This window comes from Panthera tigris, chromosome B3 (assembly GCF_018350195.1).
Source record: "Panthera tigris isolate Pti1 chromosome B3, P.tigris_Pti1_mat1.1, whole genome shotgun sequence".
In the NCBI taxonomy this organism is placed as follows: Eukaryota; Metazoa; Chordata; class Mammalia; order Carnivora; family Felidae; genus Panthera; species Panthera tigris.
In genome coordinates, this window is record NC_056665.1 from 49,823,198 (window position 1) to 49,843,783 (window position 20,586).

At 35.9% G+C, this 20,586-nt stretch overlaps 1 protein-coding gene across 1 annotated transcript in view; it reads right to left on the bottom strand.

The window, feature by feature from the left end:
* Window positions 1-20,586, bottom strand: part of UNC13C (unc-13 homolog C) — a 569,448-nt gene that overhangs the window by 110,969 nt on the left and 437,893 nt on the right. The window contains exons 19-22 of the mRNA XM_042988813.1: window positions 14,348-14,444; window positions 13,556-13,699; window positions 7,129-7,206; window positions 1,544-1,621 (exon numbers count right to left, since the gene is read on the bottom strand). Coding sequence (XP_042844747.1) covers window positions 1,544-1,621; window positions 7,129-7,206; window positions 13,556-13,699; window positions 14,348-14,444 — 397 coding nt within the window. The remainder of the gene's footprint in view (window positions 1-1,543; window positions 1,622-7,128; window positions 7,207-13,555; window positions 13,700-14,347; window positions 14,445-20,586) is intronic.

Sequence of the window (20,586 nt, forward strand, 5' to 3'; positions counted from 1 at the left end):
TGACTCACATTAGAATCCAACCATGGAATAGTAAGGAAATAGAAGTAGCATTAGGATAAATTCCTGGAAATATGGCATTTTAAATATAACTTTATCCTTACATGATATGTGGTCTTAAAAATTCAGTAAAAGACGACAGAATTCCCCCCCCCCCACACAAGAAATCAGTTATTTCTTCACAATGCTTCTAACAGTAAGTGAACTTAAACTCTGAATATAAAACATCACTAAAATTAAAACGGCAATCTCCAGCTATGATCCTCAATTGCTTGTGTTCACCTAATTCAGCAAAATAATTCAAAAGCGAGATTGATGCCCTCATACTGTGCAAAAGGCACTAACACATGATAGGGAATGGAGTCTTATTTTATACAAAATAAACTGATACTGTGGTTTAAAAATCAGAGTTCATTTTTGAACTATTCCATCTCTGCACGCATATCCTAGTGCTTCTGATTTGTAGGCTGCTAAGCAGCAAATTCAGTTTTCAAAAGACTGAGTCTCTAAGATAGCAAAAAAAGGGAAGGAAACGTACAAATGTCTCCATGGGGTTAAAAGCAACATCATATGTGAAGAAGCCCAATGTTAAAAGAAGCATTTTCAGCCTTGTACATTTAGAAATAAAAGGGATCTTTGCTTTGAAGTCCAAACTTGCTTCGCGTACATCTCTGACCCTTACCTCAATAAGGAACACTGTAACTAAAATCCTCAACAGAAATATCTCTACATTCTAGTGGCCCTTGGGGTTGTTTTAGGGAGGGGGAGTGGTGGGAGAATGCCAGCTGCATGAACCTTTCCCTCTCAGCACCAACTCTGGTCCCCAAGTCCCTGGACGCTCATGTTGGTGTGTGAAAGGAAAGACCGTGGCAAAAGCAGGAGGCAGGTGCACAACTACTATTTCACTGTCTGCTTGATCCAAATGAGCGAATGAGAATAAATAAGTGCGATGGTCTTTAGGTCTGGGGGGAAACAGCCAGAAAAGGGTAAGATGCTTGCTATCACAAACCTCATAAAAGAATCTTTCTCCTTCCTTCTTCTGCTCAGGGAAATGCAAGTCAAAGATGTTGGACAAAGACACGACACATTACAGACACAGCACACAACACATTTTGACAGATTTTTAGATGTGAACAAGAAACTGATGCATCAAAACCACTAGGGCCACAAAGCACATTTCAGAGCAAACATTGATATCAGGTTGACATTGTGCAATATGGTGAAAAAAAAAATCCGCAGTTTGTATAATTTTACAGATCATTAGCATATATAGATTTGTGTGTATAGCACTCTCTCTGTATACACACTACAAAAGGCTACTGACCATCTCCCCCCTCCCATTCACACTTCTAATGCATCACTCAAATATTCTGTTGTGTATAATGGTCACCTTATTGTTAATGATATTTTAGATTATTGGCCATGTCCTCTTCTGTTGTTAACCCATGTAAAAAACTTGATTATGTCACTTTCCATAGCAAAGAGCTGTGCTGCTAATGATCTCTAAATAGATATTTGGCAAATGCAGGCATAAAAATATACCCACCTCTTTCCCTCCCATGGATTCAAACATTTTTTCCAGCTGGACCCGCAATTGTTGAATATTGTTCATCAATATACAGGGCTTGAAGTAAAGCAAACAACAAAAAAGATGGTGTGAGAATCTTTTATACATGAAATTATTGAATGAGTTTACCTTAAATGTGATAAATATACAATCATCACTGAAGTATTATATCTGGCAAAGAGAATAATTCTGCTATTTTGATTATACTTCTTAAGAGTCAAGAATGGAAGAGGGAAATATTATCACTTTGGGGAATGCAATTTAATAATATATCAGACAATAAACTATTGGGGACTTAATTACTAATCTTTCTTTTCCTCTTAATATTGAGCCAAATTCTCTTTTAAAGATTTACTTTAAGAAAAGGTATCGAAATTGTGGTTTATATACACAATGGAATACTATGTGGCAATGAGAAAGAATGAAATATGGCCTTTTGTAGCAATGTGGATGGAACTGGAGAGTGTGATGCTAAGTGAAATAAGCCATACAGAGAAAGACAGATACCATATGTTTTCAGTCTTATGTGGATCCTGAGAAACTTAACAGAAGACCATGGGGGAGGGGAAGGAAGAAAAAAGGTTAGAGAGGGAGGGAGCCAAACCATAAGACACTCTTAAAAAATGAGAACAAACCGAGGGTTGATGGAGGGTGGGAAGGGAGAGAGGGTGGGTGATGGGTATTGAGGAGGGCACCTGTTGGGATGAGCATTGGGTGTTGTATGGAAACCAATTTGACAATAAATTTCATATTAAAAAAATAAAATAATGAAATAAATAATTAAAAAACACCTTATTCTTAAATTCTGACACTCTAAAAAAAAAGAAAAGATATCAGTTTAACGTTTCCATTATTTCGCCATTTAAAAAACAAAATCACCATCTGAATTTTAAAAATCCAAGGGGAAAAAAAAAAAAAAAAAAAAAAAAGAGGTTAGAGTGGGAGAGAGCCAAAGCATTAGAGACTGTTAAAAACTGAGAACAAACTGAGGGTTGATGGGGGGTGGGAGGGAGGGCTGGGTGGGAGGGAGGGCAGGGTGGATGATGGGTATTGAGGAGGGCACCTTTTGGGATGAGCACTGGGTGTTGTATGGAAACCAATTTGACAGTAAATTTCATATATTAAAAAATAAAAAAATAAAAAAATAAAAAAAAAAAAAAAAATAAATAAATAAATAAAAATCCAAGGGGGAGGGGTGCCTGGGTGGCTCAGCCGGTTAAGCGGACAACTTCGGCTCAGGTCATGATCTCTCAGTCCGTGAGTTTGAGCCCCGCTTCGGGCTCTGTGCTGACAGCTCAGAGCCTGGAGCCTGGTTCAGATTCTGTGTCTCCCTCTCTCTGACCCTCCCCCGTTCATGCTCTGTCTGTCTCAAAAATAAACGTTAAAAAAAAGTTTAAAAAAAAATCCAAGGGCGAAAAAGAAAAAAAAAGACACCTTTAATAGATTCTCTTTGGCTATAGACAAAGTCCACACATTGGTATTCAAGGCCCTTAGTTATCTGGCTCCAAATTAGGTTTTCCTTCCCATCTCTGTCTACCGCAGGTAACTTTCCCCTCTAAGCAGCTTTTCCCCCCAAAACACCTGTGCTTTCCAGACTCCAACTTGGCTTAGCATGTGGCCTCTTCAGTTTCACCTCTTTGCCTATTTGAATCATATCCATCATTCCAGATATGAGCTTTCTCTTTCCCACACTATATCCTGTTGTCACTCACTTGACATTTGTTTTATTTAACTTTATATTGCTTTTCACTGTCTCACCCACTGACCTTAAATGCACCGTACATGCTGCTGTGTCCTCTGCTTTTTCTTACTCCCAAAGTACCGCACAGAGACTTACAAAGAATATATGTTTAAAAATGTTTTTGACTCCATGTTTCCAGGCAGGCAGAAATATAACAATAACACAAAGATGGAGGGCTCTGTGACAGGACTAGATGTGGCCTTAGAATAATAGGAGTTAATTTATAATTGGAAAATAGAATTCAGAATAGTTATAGAATAATTTAATATTTGTCGCATACTGATTCTGAAAAGCCAGTTGACTGGGGGGAGGAAAACAGTGAAAGAAAAGAAAGTGGATATATCTTCCAAGTTGCTGGGAAATGAGCCAATAAAGAATTAGACGCATATAAAGGACTTACAGGACATCAGAGAGGTGTTAGCACTCCTCAGTGGAAAGATTTTATTAATGCTGTAACCACATTACTGACCTTTGAAAAACTTTCTACTTGATTCTTAAAGTGACCACATTCTAACTTCAATTTATGAAAACAATTTTAAACTTTGATTCTCTTCCCTTGATTCTGGTCACATAAGTATTGTATGTCTCTAACACAGATATTTGAGATCCATGTGCCATAGATTCTGTTCAGTAAGCTGAACCACAATGTTCCACCAATGATTCTGATCCCCAGATGTGACTGAGAGCCACTTGATCTAGGCTTATCCTTTGCACTACATGCATAGTCAAAGTTTTTCGGGGATTCAGCATCTTGACCCTAAGGCAACAAACTGAATCTCCACTTAGCGCCAGACTCATTGGGATTTTCTTTTTTTCTTTTCTTTTCCCTTCCTTTCTTTCATTTTTTTTTTTTTTTAAATTGCAGAGGGGGAAGATTTGGCTTGAATCTGGCCATCTTACCAGGGAGGAAATGAAGGTCAAAAAAAAAAAAAAAAAAAAGACCATGACTCTTATTGAGAAGCAGGAAGAGTAGATGGGTAAAAGGTTGTATCACCCTGCTCCCCATGGGTCTAAGTTAACTAGGTGGTCTCTTCTATGATTATTTGATATTGGCATTCAAGCTTATCTTTTCTGGCACATATAACAGTACTTTAGTAATAGTTGTATGAGCACAAACCAACCTCCAAGCCTTTTTATATGACCATTTCCAATGGAAAAGAACAACTAAGAAACAAAATGGACTGTGTGCTCACTTAGCATGGATTGCTATTGGCGTCAGGTAAGGCTACATTAAAAAAAAAAGATTCAGTTATTCAGAGAGAGATAAAAATAAATATGAGACTCTCCTCTTTCATTAAGCTTTCTCTGACTTTGAAATGTCCAATTATCAATTTTATTGAATCAATTTACCAAATCACTACTCAGACCTGAATCTAACTTACAGCTAATCTGGAAACAGCTTTTATTTTAAGCACCTCCATGGTCACTGAAAACAAAACAAAACAGCTAACATGTACAGGAAAGGGAACATTAACCCAATTCAGAGGTATCATTTGTTGATGAGTTTAGTTAGATAAAAGAACCTATGTTCAAGTTGTAATCTTTTTATTTGTATATAATTTGGCTTTTCCCCTAAAAATATCATAATGCATTTCGTCATATCTAAATCTAGAGCAAAGTTAGGAACCTTAACTACAGTGAATATGAAAGTTAGTTATGTTGGGACTATGGCCATTTCTACATCACTTAAAGGGTGTTTCTGAGCTGAAAAAGATTTTCAAAAATATTCAAAATAAAGTAATTCTGATTTATATATGTTGTGTTGCTGTATTTTGGAGTACAGGGACAACAGATTTAAAAAACTTGTGATCCATTTTCAATTTAAAACAAAGTTCTAACTTAAAAAAATTTAGAAAAAATTATTCTGTCATTTTAACTATCTAACATTCTAACATTTTAACTATCATCTTTAATTCTGACCCCTGGGAAAGCATGTTATGGTTATCTCTTAAAGGATGTCTCTATTTTTTTTTTTTTTTTAGAGAGAGAGAGAGAGAGAGAGAGAGAGAGAGAGAGTGCAAGCAGGGAAGAGGGCAGAGGGAGAGAGAGATTGAGAGAATCTTAAGCAGTCTCCATGCTCAGTGCTGAGCCTGACACGGGGCTGGATTCCAAGACCCTGGGATCATGACCTGAACAAAAATGAAGAGTCAGACACTCAACTAAGCCACTGAGGTGCTCCTGGATGTCCCTCTTTAAAAGTTTCTAGGTCAATTTGCAGAAGAAATAGGTATATGGGCATAAATATACTGGGGGGGGGGGGAGAAACAACTTTTGATGTTCTTGATATTGAAAGAAACCTATAATAGTTCTATGTACATGCATAAATGTACAAAGGAACCTCTTCAATTTATCTCAGCTGAAAGCATAACTAAGCAGGTAATTGCCGTTCTTTCACAGAAAAGCGAAAATGATGTTTGGCATTTGAATGAGAGTCTAAGACTTATTAAGATACCAGGAACTAGGAAAGAAAAGCATTGAGGAAAAAAGTTCTTGTGCTGTAATATTTGCAAGAGTATTTATTCTCTTTCTTTATAAATACTTGATTTTGAAAAGTATAAAATATACAGACAAAATACAAGTAATAATAAACATTGATTTATGATTTTTTTCTCCAATGTTTTTAAAAATAAAATATACTATAGAATGTTACTTCATAATACAGTGAAAGTCTGCAGGAGTCCTTAAGGCTAATTTTCTTTTCTGAATGACAAGAATTATCCTTGGTAATTCATAGCTACCTTTCAAAATGTTCAACTGGCTATCCTAATATAATCAGAATTTTTTTCTGAAATTACCTGGCATTGTTTTTGATTTTCATCATAATATATTTCAAATGCATTATAAATTTAATTATAAATATATGCCTTGAGTAAATCAATATCTTGCCTATTAGAGTATTTATAATCAATGGCAGTTAGAAATCACTGCTGGATATCTGGGAATTTTCATAAAATTTCTAGGCAGCATAAAAATTTAAGAGAAAGAAGTATCTTCTGGGACCCTCAAGAACCATTAAGACTGACATATTAATGAGCTGTCAGCCAGAGATCAGTGAGGTTTCAGTGGGAATTCTATTTTAGGTTCGCCTGATAGTGGGAACTAATTTTTTAGGGGGGGGGGGCTGGTTTTCCTCTTTAAAAATCTAGTACTAACTTTTGTAATATATTTTTTCAGTGTTCAAAAAAATTCCTATAATGTTGCCAATATATTTCTCCTAATATTACATATGGTGAATAGGAAAGATTTCACCTTCCACCATAGAATAAACACAGATTATTCTCTAAATCACTTTAGTTTATCTTACTTCCCTTTGTGCTTTTTATTAAGGTGCATTGCTGGTTTGAATTTATAAAGATTTTCTCAATCATCCAAAAAATAAAAGGCTAAGTTAATAACTTGGAGTAGAAATCAGAATCATTTCTTACTTTAACTATCTTTCTCAATTCATTTGAAAACCAAAAGATAAATTATACTCACTTTGGTACTGGAGGCCAAACTACTCTATTTGTGTCGATCTAAACAACTTTTTAATTCCTAGTTTAATGTTTTATGATTATGTGGGTTTTTAATTGTTTATGTGAATCTTGTTCCTCACGATCATGGAAAACCACAAGTTGGCTGACCTTGAGATGCTCTTAACCTTTCTCTGATTCTGTAATGTAACCAGTTCAGGACTCCTAGAGAAGTTTTCAAACTGTTTCTAGAGATCCCTTATTCCCTATTATCCTTGAAAACAGAAAGAAAACAGGAATTTCTCCTGCTTACTTATTAGTTTAAAAAAGTACATCTCAACGGGATAACATGAAGGCAGGGTTTTACTTACCACATTTTCCTTATCGCAGTATGAACTGAAATCACTCGATACAATCGCAGCATACTGAAGCAGTACTTTATTGATAGTCTGGGGAAAGAATTGCAAAATGTATCCAGTTATGCACACACTACCCAGTTTACTGCTAATCAGGCCAACTTTTCTTTTTCAGCTACAAGGGGGCCATAAGCAGTGATTAAATCTATGCCCTTGCCAAAAGAAGCATCTCAAACTTTTACGTTTAGATGAGAATTTGTGGTATTTCTGAATACCTGTGAAAGATAATCCACATGAATTAATTCAATTGTAATATAATCTCTCTAGCATAAAATTCTTTTTTCTTAAAGATTTTATTTTTAAGTAATCTCTCTATACCCATTGTGGGGCTCAAACTCATGACCTGAGACCAAGAGTCACATGCTCCACTGACTGAGCCAGCCAGGTGCCCCATAAAATTCTTTACTTGTAACTTAACTAAATACTCCAAAGATATACGATTTTGTGACAACCTCCTCTATGATTGGATGCTTATTACTTAATGACAATAACACTCCTCCCCTTAGGCCCCAAACAACCTGCCTTATGCTTTGACTCCTTCCTCATGGTTTCTAGTTCCTACACCCCTCTCACTCTTATCACACATACATATACCATGCCCAAAGTCTCTGTGCTGGTCATTTTCTCAACTTTCTACCATGTTCCTAAATACCTTCTACAATTATAAGTGGGATCAGAGCATTCCTGTGCAAGTCACTTAGCAATGGATATTTTCAGTAATTTTCTATAAGGAGCCTTACTAACATCAAAGACCACCTATGGAAACCTAAAACTTCAGCTTTTGTTGTATCACACTATTTCAATACATTTAACTTAATTTACTAAATTATTTATTGACAAATTATTTTCTAAAAAATGTCCCATTTTTGCCTTCTTTCTGTCCTCTTCATCCTAATTCCACATTTTCCTTCTCCATTTAATAAATGTTTCTCAGCTTAAGGATGCCCTCTGCTTCCACTAATTATGCAAAAATAAGGAAAAACAAACACATTTTGTTAAATTTTATTTCAGTTACTCAAAGATATATTGATGCATTTGTATCCTACTTTTACTCACATAGCTTCAATTATCCTAAGCCAAATGTGGACATGATTTTCTTAGGAGAGAATGCAATAATAATTATAGATATATACTATCTCTTCTTATAGAAAAGGACAGCTTTTCTTTTTTGTGCAATATATTAATCTGAATTTTCTTTGCATGGCTCAAAATAACTCAGGAAACACCCTAAACATCTCTCCTTCAACTCAACTCCTTAATCTATAAACCTGAATTCAAATGGAACTATGAACTTGTTTTACAGATGTCTAAGACCATAGTGAAAACCTGAAATTAGGGGAAACATGCAGAAATAAAATTGATATTTTGTGGAAGTACAAAGCATGTTGATAATAAGTGTCAATTTAAATAGACAGTTGGTCTTGGAAAATATAAAATCTTACGAAGTGGGAGACCAATAGATCTAGGAAAACAGATGGCTGATCAGACTGAAGCATCTTCCAAATGCAGCTGTTCAAATTTTACTCTATATATAATGCTGAAAATGACTTTGGGACTTACCTAAAAAGTACTAATTCTCTTGTACATACGAACACTGCTTTCAATTTGCAGGTTCTAATGATTGTACAAGCGCTAAGAATCATTTCACTGCGATATAAAAACAAAGCAAAGTCTGAATTGAGGATCTTGTTGCAACTCAGAGACTATAACTTGCTCCAGATAAAGTTTGGAGAGGGGAATCCAGATATTCAATTCAGATTATTCTCAAGGTATCCCCCATGGTCTGACATTTGACTCTTCTCTATAGGAAAGCCCTAGTCTGTTGAATTCCCACTTGGGGACAACTGATCCTAGGATCTTGTATCTACTAACCTACAGATGCCAATGGTTAGCAAATGAGAAGGAGCTGTGGGTAAGGCCAAGAGCTCAGCCATGTAGTATATGGTGTAGGGCCTTGTGCCCATAGGAGTTGGAGATACACTGGCTATAACAATATTTACTTCTTTACTAATGTACAAAGTATACCTGAAGGACAGGCTTCATGTACATTTTAGAGGCAACTTAAATTTCATTCTAATTTATTCAACAAAATAAAACCTTATCAGGTATTAATTGTTTAATACTAGTAAGCAGTTGCATGAGACATACCTTCCTAAGACACATCTCCAGCTGTATCACAAGCTTTGCCTAGGAGCTTGCTAGAAGTGCCAGTTCTCTGGTACTACTCCAGGTCTACTGAATCAGCAATTCTGGTGTTTGTTAATAAGCCTCCAAGGTGATTCTGCTGCAAGCTAAAGTTTGAAAACCACAGTCCTAACTAAAGTAGAGTAGGGTGTAGGTGAACTCTTCAGAGAGAACCTGTTGATGGAAGGTGTACCTAGCAAAGCCTGGAAGACAGAACTTCCTTCTGACTGTGTGAATTTAGTTCAGGATTTTATCTTTATGGGACTCCTGCGGCTTCAGAAATGGGGACAGCAGAGAGAGAGAGAGAGAGAGAGAGAGAGAGAGAGAGAGAGAGAGAGAGGCAAGAGTCTAACAGAAGCTGTTTCCATTCTGTTCTATAATAAAATACAGTTTATATGAAGACAGAGTCACGAGGTGTAGATGATTCTCTTATGGATGCAGTAAAGGAATTGCCATTCAAAGAGCTCCAGATGAAATAAAATGAAATTCTAATAGGATTGTGGCAATGAAGCTAGGGATTCTCTACATTTAAAGGATCAGACAGGATTATCCAAATATCTCCCATCTGCAATCTGCTCTCATTTGACATGCAGCTACTGGTATTACTAAGTGAGATAGTGATCAATTACCCAAAGTCATTATGATCTCCTGAGCTAATGTCATGCTCTTGAAATGGGCTAAATATCCTGTCAACACCACCAGTAGGTCCATCTAGGGTATTACTCTTGCAATCAGTAAGATAAGAGCCCTGGTTCAAAATCCATCTTTTCAGCCCCACTTTAGTTATGGAACATTCAGGATTAGAACAATGCATGGAGGATAAGAAGTATGCTATCTAGTAAGTGACATCAGAAATGTCACTTCAGTGATTTACAGCACTGTATTTTAATGCATGCAGCGTAAGATAGAATCCAGAGAGTTGCCTAGGTTTGGCTCAAAGGTTGAAAATAAATGGTGAGTTGCTGCTTTCTGACTTATCGATTGATTTGTGATGATACCAGATTGTGGAGGTAGTAATGCTCAGTGGTTACAAGCACTTTATCCATACCATTTCTAGGTGGGTGCCTTGTTTGAGTTACTGAAACTTTCTAAGCTTGTTTCATCACTGGAATTATTAGGAAAACTAAGAGTATATGTGTCATGGGGTTGTAGTGAAGAATAAGCAAGACAAAATATGTAAAGTGATAAGTACATAGTGATGGTCAATTAATTATCAGTAAGTTTGAAATTAGGATTACATTCCCCAATAACAAGGAATACGTGTGTCTCATTCACCATAGTGCCCCTAGTCCCTGGAAACTCAATAAAAACAAAAAGAAAAACAAAAACCAGCCAGAATCATAGCCAAAAGTCAACATTCATTGGTTTGTTTTTAATAATGAAGATATCATTGCTTCATATCTCTTGTTTTAATTAAACTGCTCATATTTACCAAGAGCAGCAATATAGCCATAGAAATGTTCACTGCCCACATGCACTCTTTGCCTGTCATCAGAGCTATGAAATGTGAAGCATCTCTTTGGTATATTCAGTTTTACGTATGCTTTCATAAGAACAAATCATTCCTTTAAATCCCATTTTAGAATGCTCAGTCTTCCCAAACATTTGCTGTTATCATTTTTGATGTCTTTTCTCTGGGAGGTTTAAATCAATGTAAGTTCCAGGAAAAGAATATGATTTCAATATTCTGACACAAGGATCCTAATTCTAAGAAGGATAGGGTTTTTAAGACCAATGGTCACATGTAATGAAAGAACACCAATTCTAATAGTCTGACATGGCTGTGAAATACCTAATTATATTAACCATAAAGTCCCAGTTTTCATTTTTATGATTTTTAAAAATCATTCCAACAAAATAGAATTTATTTTTCAATGAAATTACCCATTTCTACTTTCCCAGAAAAGGTTTATTTTCTCACATTATTTCCTCATGATAATAATTGGGTAGTATTGAATTTACATGGATTGAACAAATTTTAGTTATGTAAATTTTTTTTTATTGTGCCAAAAAACCCTCACATTTCCTCAGTGACACATGGAGCCTAATTCTTTTCTCCTCACTTCAGAGAATGTGTTTTCCTGTGTGTGATTCTAACATAACTCTCTTTGTAATCTCCCACTTCTTTATACTTTCCTCCAGCCCACTTGCTTATACCTTGGGCAGTCTAAACACGGCTGGGTGCAGCTTCACAGCTGCAGAAAGGTCAAAACTACCAAGGAGCAGAGGGTGGTCTGAGGCCCAAGGCCTTGACCCCTAGTGGAGCTTTCATTCTGCTCTCGATACTTACATGCTTCCGGCTTACATAACCTGCTACATGACCACTCTGAGGGTGAATCCTAGTTACCTTTCTCATAGAGTGCACAATTACAATAGCATGTTACTAAATATATTAGCTCTGAGATTATTAAACTCTCAAATGACCCTTCTTCCACAAGTCCCACAGAGTTCCAAGAATAGCATGTGACACACTTTTTTCTACAGTATCCCTAATGACCTCCTTTCATTCTTCTCTTGGCAGGCACCCAAAATGCAGCTGTTCATCGAGAAAGGACTTTCTTAGAGAATTTTTTTAGAGTAATTCTCCCGCAGAGTTTACTGCAGATTTTACCATGCTGGGAGGTTGAAATCAGCTGCTACCAACAGTTTCCTCTAGAGATGATCAAGAGAAATGATTTTTAGCTATTATCGTTAAAAGCAGGAGATTACTTTAGCCTACCTAATTAACAGATGAAGACTAGAGTTCAAAATACTTGATGGGACACAAATAATGTAATACAGTTTTGGCTGACAGTTTATCTACCTAAAAGTCTTCACTGGCATCTCATTTTCTTTCCTTCCTTCCTTCCATCCTTTCTTCTCTTTCTCGTTCCTTCCTTCCTTCCTTTCTTTCTTGCATCTATCTACCTACCTACCTACCTACCTACCTACCTACCTACCTACCTATATATCTCACAGTTCCTACTTTCTACTAAAAGAAGTTTGGCCACTTTGCCTGTTCTTCAAGACTTCTTACAATGAGGATCTAAGCTTCTAATTCTAGTTCCATCAGCTCTCTATGAGTCCTATGTTCTCTCTTCTTTGGGATCTCTCAGGCTAGAATCCCAATCACAGAATGACAGAGGTGACAAAGACTCTTTCCTTGACCAAACTCCAGCCAGCCTCCTCTGAGCCCTCTTCTCAACCAGCCCTCAACCTTGGCATCAAGACTTGAACAGAACAGTAACTGTTTCTAGCAGTTCAAAGGCACCTCTCTGGGATGATCCGAGGGCCCCTTGAAGTGCCTACCTGAGAAAACTAGCTAGTGTCTTTATAAGAAAAGCAAATTTGGGTACACAAATAAACACCAGGGGTGCATGTGCACAGAAGAAGGATCACATGAGGACCCATTAAGAAGGCTGACATCCCTGAGCCAAGGAGAGAAGCTTCAGAAGAAACTAAATCTGCTGATACCTTGATCTCAGTCAGACCTCTAGCCTCCAGAACTGTAAAAAAATAACGTTTCTCTTCTTAAGCCATGATTCTGTGCTATTTAATTATGGCAGCCCTTACAAATTAATACATCTTAAATATTATATAATTTAACTGAGTTTTGGCATTCCTTTATTTTTTAACATGTCAAAGCTGTATATTTGTTTTTATATATATGTGGAGAAAGAAATGTTAAGAGTATGTAATCTGATCAAAATCAATCTGTCAGCTAAGAAAACTACATTTCATAAAAATGGAATGAATGGCTCAGACTCATACCACAGTTATTGGCTGATTTGAAATGAGAACTCTGTTTTCATGACTCCAAGTCTTATGGACTTTTCATTGTAGTATAGGGTCCGTTAAAAATACTTGCAATTTAAATATGAAATGCCAAGGCTTATTTTCAGCTAAGAAGCACCATATCTGGAATAATTTTGCCATCCATAGTAGTTCCCTCAATGGTATGAACAACTGAATCACTAATGTGAATAACAGATTTTTAAAGATGATAAATTTATATTTAATAAACAAAAAGGGCAGAAAGAAAGTCAGATGACAAGCCTGGAAACAGAACCTATTGGTACTAGAATTAGAAATTCAATTGGGGTAGTGGTGTCAAGGAAGAGTAATACTACAAACAACAATAGCATTTGTCAAATTCTAGGTGAGAAAATAATAAATGCCACCATCTCAGAAAAGAAAGGATGCACTCCATTTAACCCACCTTTGCAAATCTTCTCATTAAGTGAGATAATGCTTCAGGATTAGGGCACTCCAGTTTCTTAATAATCTCAAAGCTCTGGTTAAGCTGAGCAAAGACATCAACCACAGAACAAGAGAAGAGGGCATGATCAGACGTCTGCTGGAACTGAAGGGAGAGAAGGCGATACCATTCCAATAAGCACATTAGAGGGACTGTGGAAAGAGTCAAATCACGTAAATAAGTGAATCTCCTATACCATGTACCTTCATCTCATATGCCTTCATTTCCCATTTAATAAAATGCTTACCCATTTCAAAATCATTCATCTCCTTTCCTGGAAAAGTATTAGAACTAATATTAGAGACAGGCTCCTATTAATTGGTTTTTCCATTTCTACATTGAGGGACTAGTTCTCTCATTCCCCACAGATACAAAGATGGGTTAGCAAGCCTATTGTGGCTCAAGACTTTTAAGTTGTTCCGGAGGGATTTGGAGGGTGTCTCCTCCTAATCTTGAAATCCTGGAAAGCTTTCAGGACCAGGAAGTTTTGTTTAAGCTTGGTGAACTTGTAGACCCAGATCAATTCAAGAGGTAAAGGAATCCTGGAAGCAAAAGGGTAATTTTTTTTTAATTTAAACAATTCCCTAGAGTTTCTAGCAGCCCTTAAAAGTTGTGTTTTACATTTAGTTTGGTCATTAGAGGATTAAAATAAAATTAATTAATAACAATGAGCCTAACAATCCCCGTTATGTTAAAAGTGAATAGTGTGAAAGAGTATTGACAAAAAGTAATCTTAAACTAATTTAAACTTACTCCATCTTTTTTGTCTCTTCCTAGTGCTCCATGAAGAAACTCCATTGATACATCTTCATTTTCATCTAGCCACTGCATGACAAAAGGCTCAAACCACCTAAAAAAAAAAATAATAATGTTACATACCATAAAAGATGTCATTTGCACATAATTAATAGTGAATACTGCTCTTTCCTTACATGAGAGTAATTCAGGACCTAAAATCTCTTTTCATTCCCTTTTTTGTAGTTCTGTTTCCTAGAGACCTTTAGCTTTATGTCACCAAACACATACATCCCTGTTTATCTACTTTCATTGTCTATCTCTTTCTTAGCTCTTCCCATGGTTTTTAAAATAAGCTTAGTTCCCACTCCCCACCCTACAATTCCCTTTATAATTCAAAATTTTATAAAATGTCAATCATGTGTGCTGTGTCCCCTATTATGCCATTCTCTCCCTTTTTAGTACTTTAGTGTTGGGCTTCTGCCCATACTGATTATTTATTTTCCTGTAACTTATCCTAGGTGCTCACCTCTGACTTGTGATCTGTAATCCATCCGAAGTTGGGTTTTGTGAATGGTCAAAGTTTCAAAGTTCGTTTTTCCATGTGGAGGTGCAAGTACAAAGCATCTTTTATTTTAGAAGATAATCCTTCTCCCTGCTGCCTTTAATTGGCATTATTGGTGCATATCAGGTAATGGCATATGTGGGTTTGTCTCTAGACTACTTTGTCCTATTGGTCTATTTGTCATACACTAACACCACTTCATTTAATAGCTGTATCTTTTGATTAAGTCTTCATAACTAATAGTGCAGCTCTCAAGGTTTTTTTTTTTTTTTTCCTTCGTCTTCAAGATTATCTTGGCTATTCCTAAACCTTTGTATTTCTGTACTCATTTTTTGATTGAATTTGTCAATTTGTACAAAAATATCTGCTGAATTTTTTTTTCAATTTTTTTTTAACGTTTATTTATTTTTGAGACAGAGAGAGAGACAGAGTATGAACGGGGGAGGTGCAGAGAGAGAGGGAGACACAGAATCGGAAGTAGGCTCCAGGCTCTGGGCCATCAGCCCAGAGCCCGACACGGGGCTTGAACTCACGGACCGCGAGATCGTGACCTGAGCTGAAGTCGGATGCTTAACCGAATGAGCCACCCAGGCGCCCCTCTGCTGAAAGTTTTAATGGGATTGCATTAAGTCAATAAGTCTATAAGTCATTGGGGGGAGAATTACTATCTGTACAGTAATACACCTTTTAGGAACATTGTGTATATTATTAAGTTCATCTTAAATGTCTCTTAGTAACATGTCTCTAAGTAACACCTTCTAGAAGTAGAAGGCTTGCACATCTTTCATCACCATTTGTTTCTCATGATTTTAATGATATTTAAATGGTAAGGTTTATATGTAATTTTTTAATTGCCTGTGGGTATTATATAGAAACTTAATTAACTTTTACATAGACTTATTCTCTTTTTAATTCTATTAGTTACCCTGTAGTTTCTTTTGGGTTTTCTAGATGCACAATTATGTCATACACAGATATTGACAGCATTAATATATGCTTTTGGAATCATTCTATTTTTTTCTATTTCTTTCTTGTCTTATTGTATTATATAGCACTTTTAGTACAATGTTAAATAAAGGTGATGTTACCAGCTCTCAGTGTCATTTTTTTTATCTCAGGGGAAACTTGCAAAATATTGTCAATAAGCATAATGTTTGGAGAGGAAGGGGATCAAGATGACAGAGTAGGAAGATCCTGAGCTTTTGTCCTCTCACAGGCACACCAAAATCTATAATTATGTATACAACTATCTCAGAGAATGAAGTGAAGAATAACAGAACAGATATTATCTGTTAGCCACAAGGAGACAGCTAAGACAGGTGGAGAGGTGGTCTAGTCAGGACTGATGCCTGTCAGTGTAATGACCCACAAGAGGAAGGGATACTGTAACGGTCCCTCCCTGAGGAATAAGGGGTCTGAGACCCACATTAGGCTCCATAGCCCAGACAACCTCACCAGGAAAATGAGCACCCATAATATGTCTTTGGAAACCAGCAGGGCTTATATCCAGAAAAGCCAGAGAGCAACAGAAAATGGAAACTCTACTCTTAAAGGACATGCACTCAATCTCACTTACTTTGAGTCCCAGCACAGAGGCAGCACTTTGAAAAGCACCTGGGCTACCTGTGAAGGAGTTTCATTGACTAATTTTACAGCATGTGACAGAAGAGTGAGGATCTGTTGGAATATTCTCTGGGAAGAGAAGCCTGGCAGACACCATTTCCTTTTCACTTCTCTTCTATTTAGTTGACCTAGCCCTGGTGGGCACCTTTTCTGACACTCTCTATCTACTGCACCCAGTGCCCCACCCCGCAGAATCCCTGCCTAATCCCCTGCCCTGGCCTGGCTCTCCTCCCAAGTGGTTTCCCACACTGCCACATATGGCAGGAGACTTCAACCAGTTGTGGGGCCCCTTCCAAGCAACCTCCTGCCCTACCACACATGGTGGCCAGCACTGGGGTTCCCTCAAGCAATGCTGCCTCGGTTTGGGCGCATGCCAATGCAATAGAGCACCTGTGATAGTAGTAGCCAGATCTCATAGCCAGTCAGACCTCACAGTCAGCCACACCACAGGAGACCAGATATGGAAGCAACCTAAGTGTCCATGGATAAATGAACAGATAAAGATATGGTACAGATATATAATGGAATATTATCAGCCATAATAAAAAAATGAAATCTTGCCACTTGTAACAACACCCCCAGAGGGTGTAATACCAAGTGAAATAAGTTAGATGAAAAAACACAGACGCCATATGATTTCACTTATGTGTGAAATATAAAAACACCAAACCAACATGCAAAAGAGAAATCAATTCACTGATACAGAGAACAATCTTGCAGTTGCCAGAAGTGAGGAAAGGGGAGGGATGTGTGAAATAGAGGAAGGGGATTGAGAGGTACAAACTTTCAGTTATAAACTAAGTAACACATGGAAATACAATATACTGTATAGGAAACATAATAATATTGTAACAATTTTGCATGGTGACAGATAGCAGCTAGATATATGGTGATCAATTTGTAATGTATATAATGTTGAACAAGTATGTTGTACTCCTGTTTGTCGACTACATTTCAATTGAAAAATAGGCACAATGTTTGTATAGTCGTTTCTCTTTTGAAAGAGTGTGTCTTTATTATATTAAGATAGTTCCCTTCTATTTTTAACTTCTAGGAGAATTTTATAATAAACCGGTCTTGTATTTTATTAAATTATTATTTTGTGTCCAGTGTTAGGACTGTAGGGATTTTCTCTTTCATTCCTTAAATGTGGTGAATTGCATTCATTACTTTTAAAATGTGAAACCGATCTTGTATTTCAGGAATAAATACTTCTTGGTCATGCTATATTAGTCTTTTTATAAACTACTGCATTCTATTGGCTATGCTATTTATTTATTTTTTAAGTGTATGCTCAGAGAGAAATTGTTCTTTAATTATATGTCGTATTTTCAATAAGTTTTAGTAGGTGAAAATATGCTGAACTCAACAAATTATTTGAGAAGTTTTCCTGCCTTTTCTGGAAGAGTTTGTGTAAGAGTGGTGACATTCTTCTTTAAATAGTTGGAAGAATTCCATTTGGAGCCTCCTGCACCTGGAGTTTTTGTTGTGTGATTTTAAACTATGGATTCAAATTTTAAAACTTATGGGCCTATTAAATTTTTTTTACATTAGCCTAGTAAGTTATATAAAGGAATTGGAGATTTTGTCTAACTTCTAAATGTGCTGGCATAATGTCTTTTTATGTTTCACATTACCTTTAGTAATGTCCTTTTCAGATAACAATTTGAGACATCGGTTTTTCCTTTTCATTTCCCATTGGTCTTGCTAAGTCTTCTTTTATCTTTATCATATTTTTAAAACATCAAATTTGGCTTTGCAATTTCTTCCATTTTAAAATTTATTTTTGTTTCAGGTCACGTTGATCATTTTCTTCCTTCTACTTTCTTTTGACATAATTTGGTTTTTAAACTATTCTTCTGACAGGTACACTATTGATTTTATACCTTTCTCCCTCTCACTACAGAATCATAGAATTCTATAGAATTTCTGTCTATGGAATTATAGAATATCATTCTATTTCCTGTTTTAGCTGCAATCCACAAGTTTCAATATGTCATATTTTATTATCACAGTTCAAAATATTTTGTAATTCATTCACACTGTGATTTCTTTTTTAACTCATGAATTAGAGTTTTCTGCTTAATTTCCCTATCTGGTCATTTTCTAGTTATCTTCTTAGAGTTGATTTCTGGCTTAATTCCACAGTGGTACTAGAATATACAGTATATATTTCAATCTTTGAAAATCCATTAGACTTCTTTTATGGTCGAACAAATAGTCTATTTTGGTAAATGCACTAAGTGCATATGATAACAATGTGTGTTTTGTCATCATTTGTTATAAATTGTAGATAGGGGTGTGTGTGTGTGTGTGTGTGTGTGTGTGTGTTTGTAAACAATTCCCACAAAAAATTATGGAACCCCTAGGTGACCAGATACAGATATAGATACAGAAGAATAAATATATTTAAGTATGTTATTTGTGTTGTTGGAACTTCTGTATTTTTACTGACTTTTTTGTCCGAATGTTTAGTCAGTTGCTGAAAAATGTAATCTCCAAGTAGCATTGTAGATTCATTTTTTCCTTTTATTTCTGACAATTTTTGCTTTATATATTTTGTTAACATGTTATGAGATACATTTACATTTCTAACTGATATATCTTTTGTTAAATTGCTTCTTCAATCATCACAAAATATTTCTATTTCTCAAAATTATCTTATTATTATATTTCTTACCTTGAAGTCTCTTTTAATATTAGTATCTTGTGAAAATTTTATCTCAATTATTATTTTCATCCTTTTATTTAACCTTTCTAGATGCATAAATTATGAGCAAGACAGTTTGGTCTTACTATTTTATCTGGTAGGCCAGTATTAATCCATTAATATTTAATGATTACATTCAATTTTCTGATATATTTAGTCTTAAAAATATCATCTTGCCCCCCCACCCCCCGACCACACACACACACCCAAATTTCCTGCCTGCTCTTTATTCTTTGCATTTTCCTTTCTTACCTTTAGGTATGTTTTATTACCCTCCACCCTACTGTGTTATGAATACACAATATTGTACCTTATGGGGTTACCCTATAAATTATAACATATATCCATGACATATCCATGACATATTAGAGGATTTTTAAATTTTTTTAATGTTTATTTATTTTTGAGAGAGACAGAGACAGAATGAGAGTGGGTTAGGGGCAGAGAGGGAGGAAGACAGAATCTGAAGCAGGCTCCAGGCTCCGAGCTGTCATCACAGAGGCCGATGCAAGGCTTGAACCCATGAGCTGTGAGATCATGACCTGAGCCAAAGTCGAACTTCAACTGATTGAGCCACCCAGACGCCCCTAGAGGATTTTTAAATTGGAGTATTTTACACTTTGTGAACAATTCAAGGATCTTACAACATATTAACTGCATGTGTTTATCCAATTGTCTTGTACTTTACTTCTATGTATATTTTCTTCTACAGATTTTTAATTTTTAAACAGTTAACATATTTTAAATTTTATTCTTTGCATACATTTTGTAGTGCATTATTTGCTACATTACTATATTTTTATCTTTAGTCATTTTCATTCTATCTGAAGTATGGCTTATATATTTTTGGTGAAGGTCTGCTGGAAATGGATTCTTTCAGCTTCTCAGTTATATAAATATACTTATGTCACTTTGTTTTGAAAGGATATATATTATTTTTGGAAGGATATTTTTGATGCTTATAGAACTCTAAGCTTGTTAGTTGTTTTCTTTCAGCACTTAAAAGGTATCATTGCAGTGTATTCTGGTTTCAGTCACTCCTACTGAACAATCATCCACGAGTATTACTGTAGCTCCTTTGAAGGTAAAGTGTCTTCCCTTCCTTGACTTCAATAAATGGAAAGTTTTTTAAAATTCTTTTTTGGTTTTAAGCAATTTTCTATGATGCAATGACAGGTAGTTTTTCTTGCATTTAAATATTCTGCTTAGGACTGATAGAAATTCTTGAGCTGTGGTTTCATGTTTTTTTTTCATCCATCTTACAAAATCCATACACTGTGCCTTCTCTCTTCTCCTTTTCTGGGACTCATTTCTTTGTACATTAGACCTTTGCAATTTGTCCCATGTACTCTTTGTTCT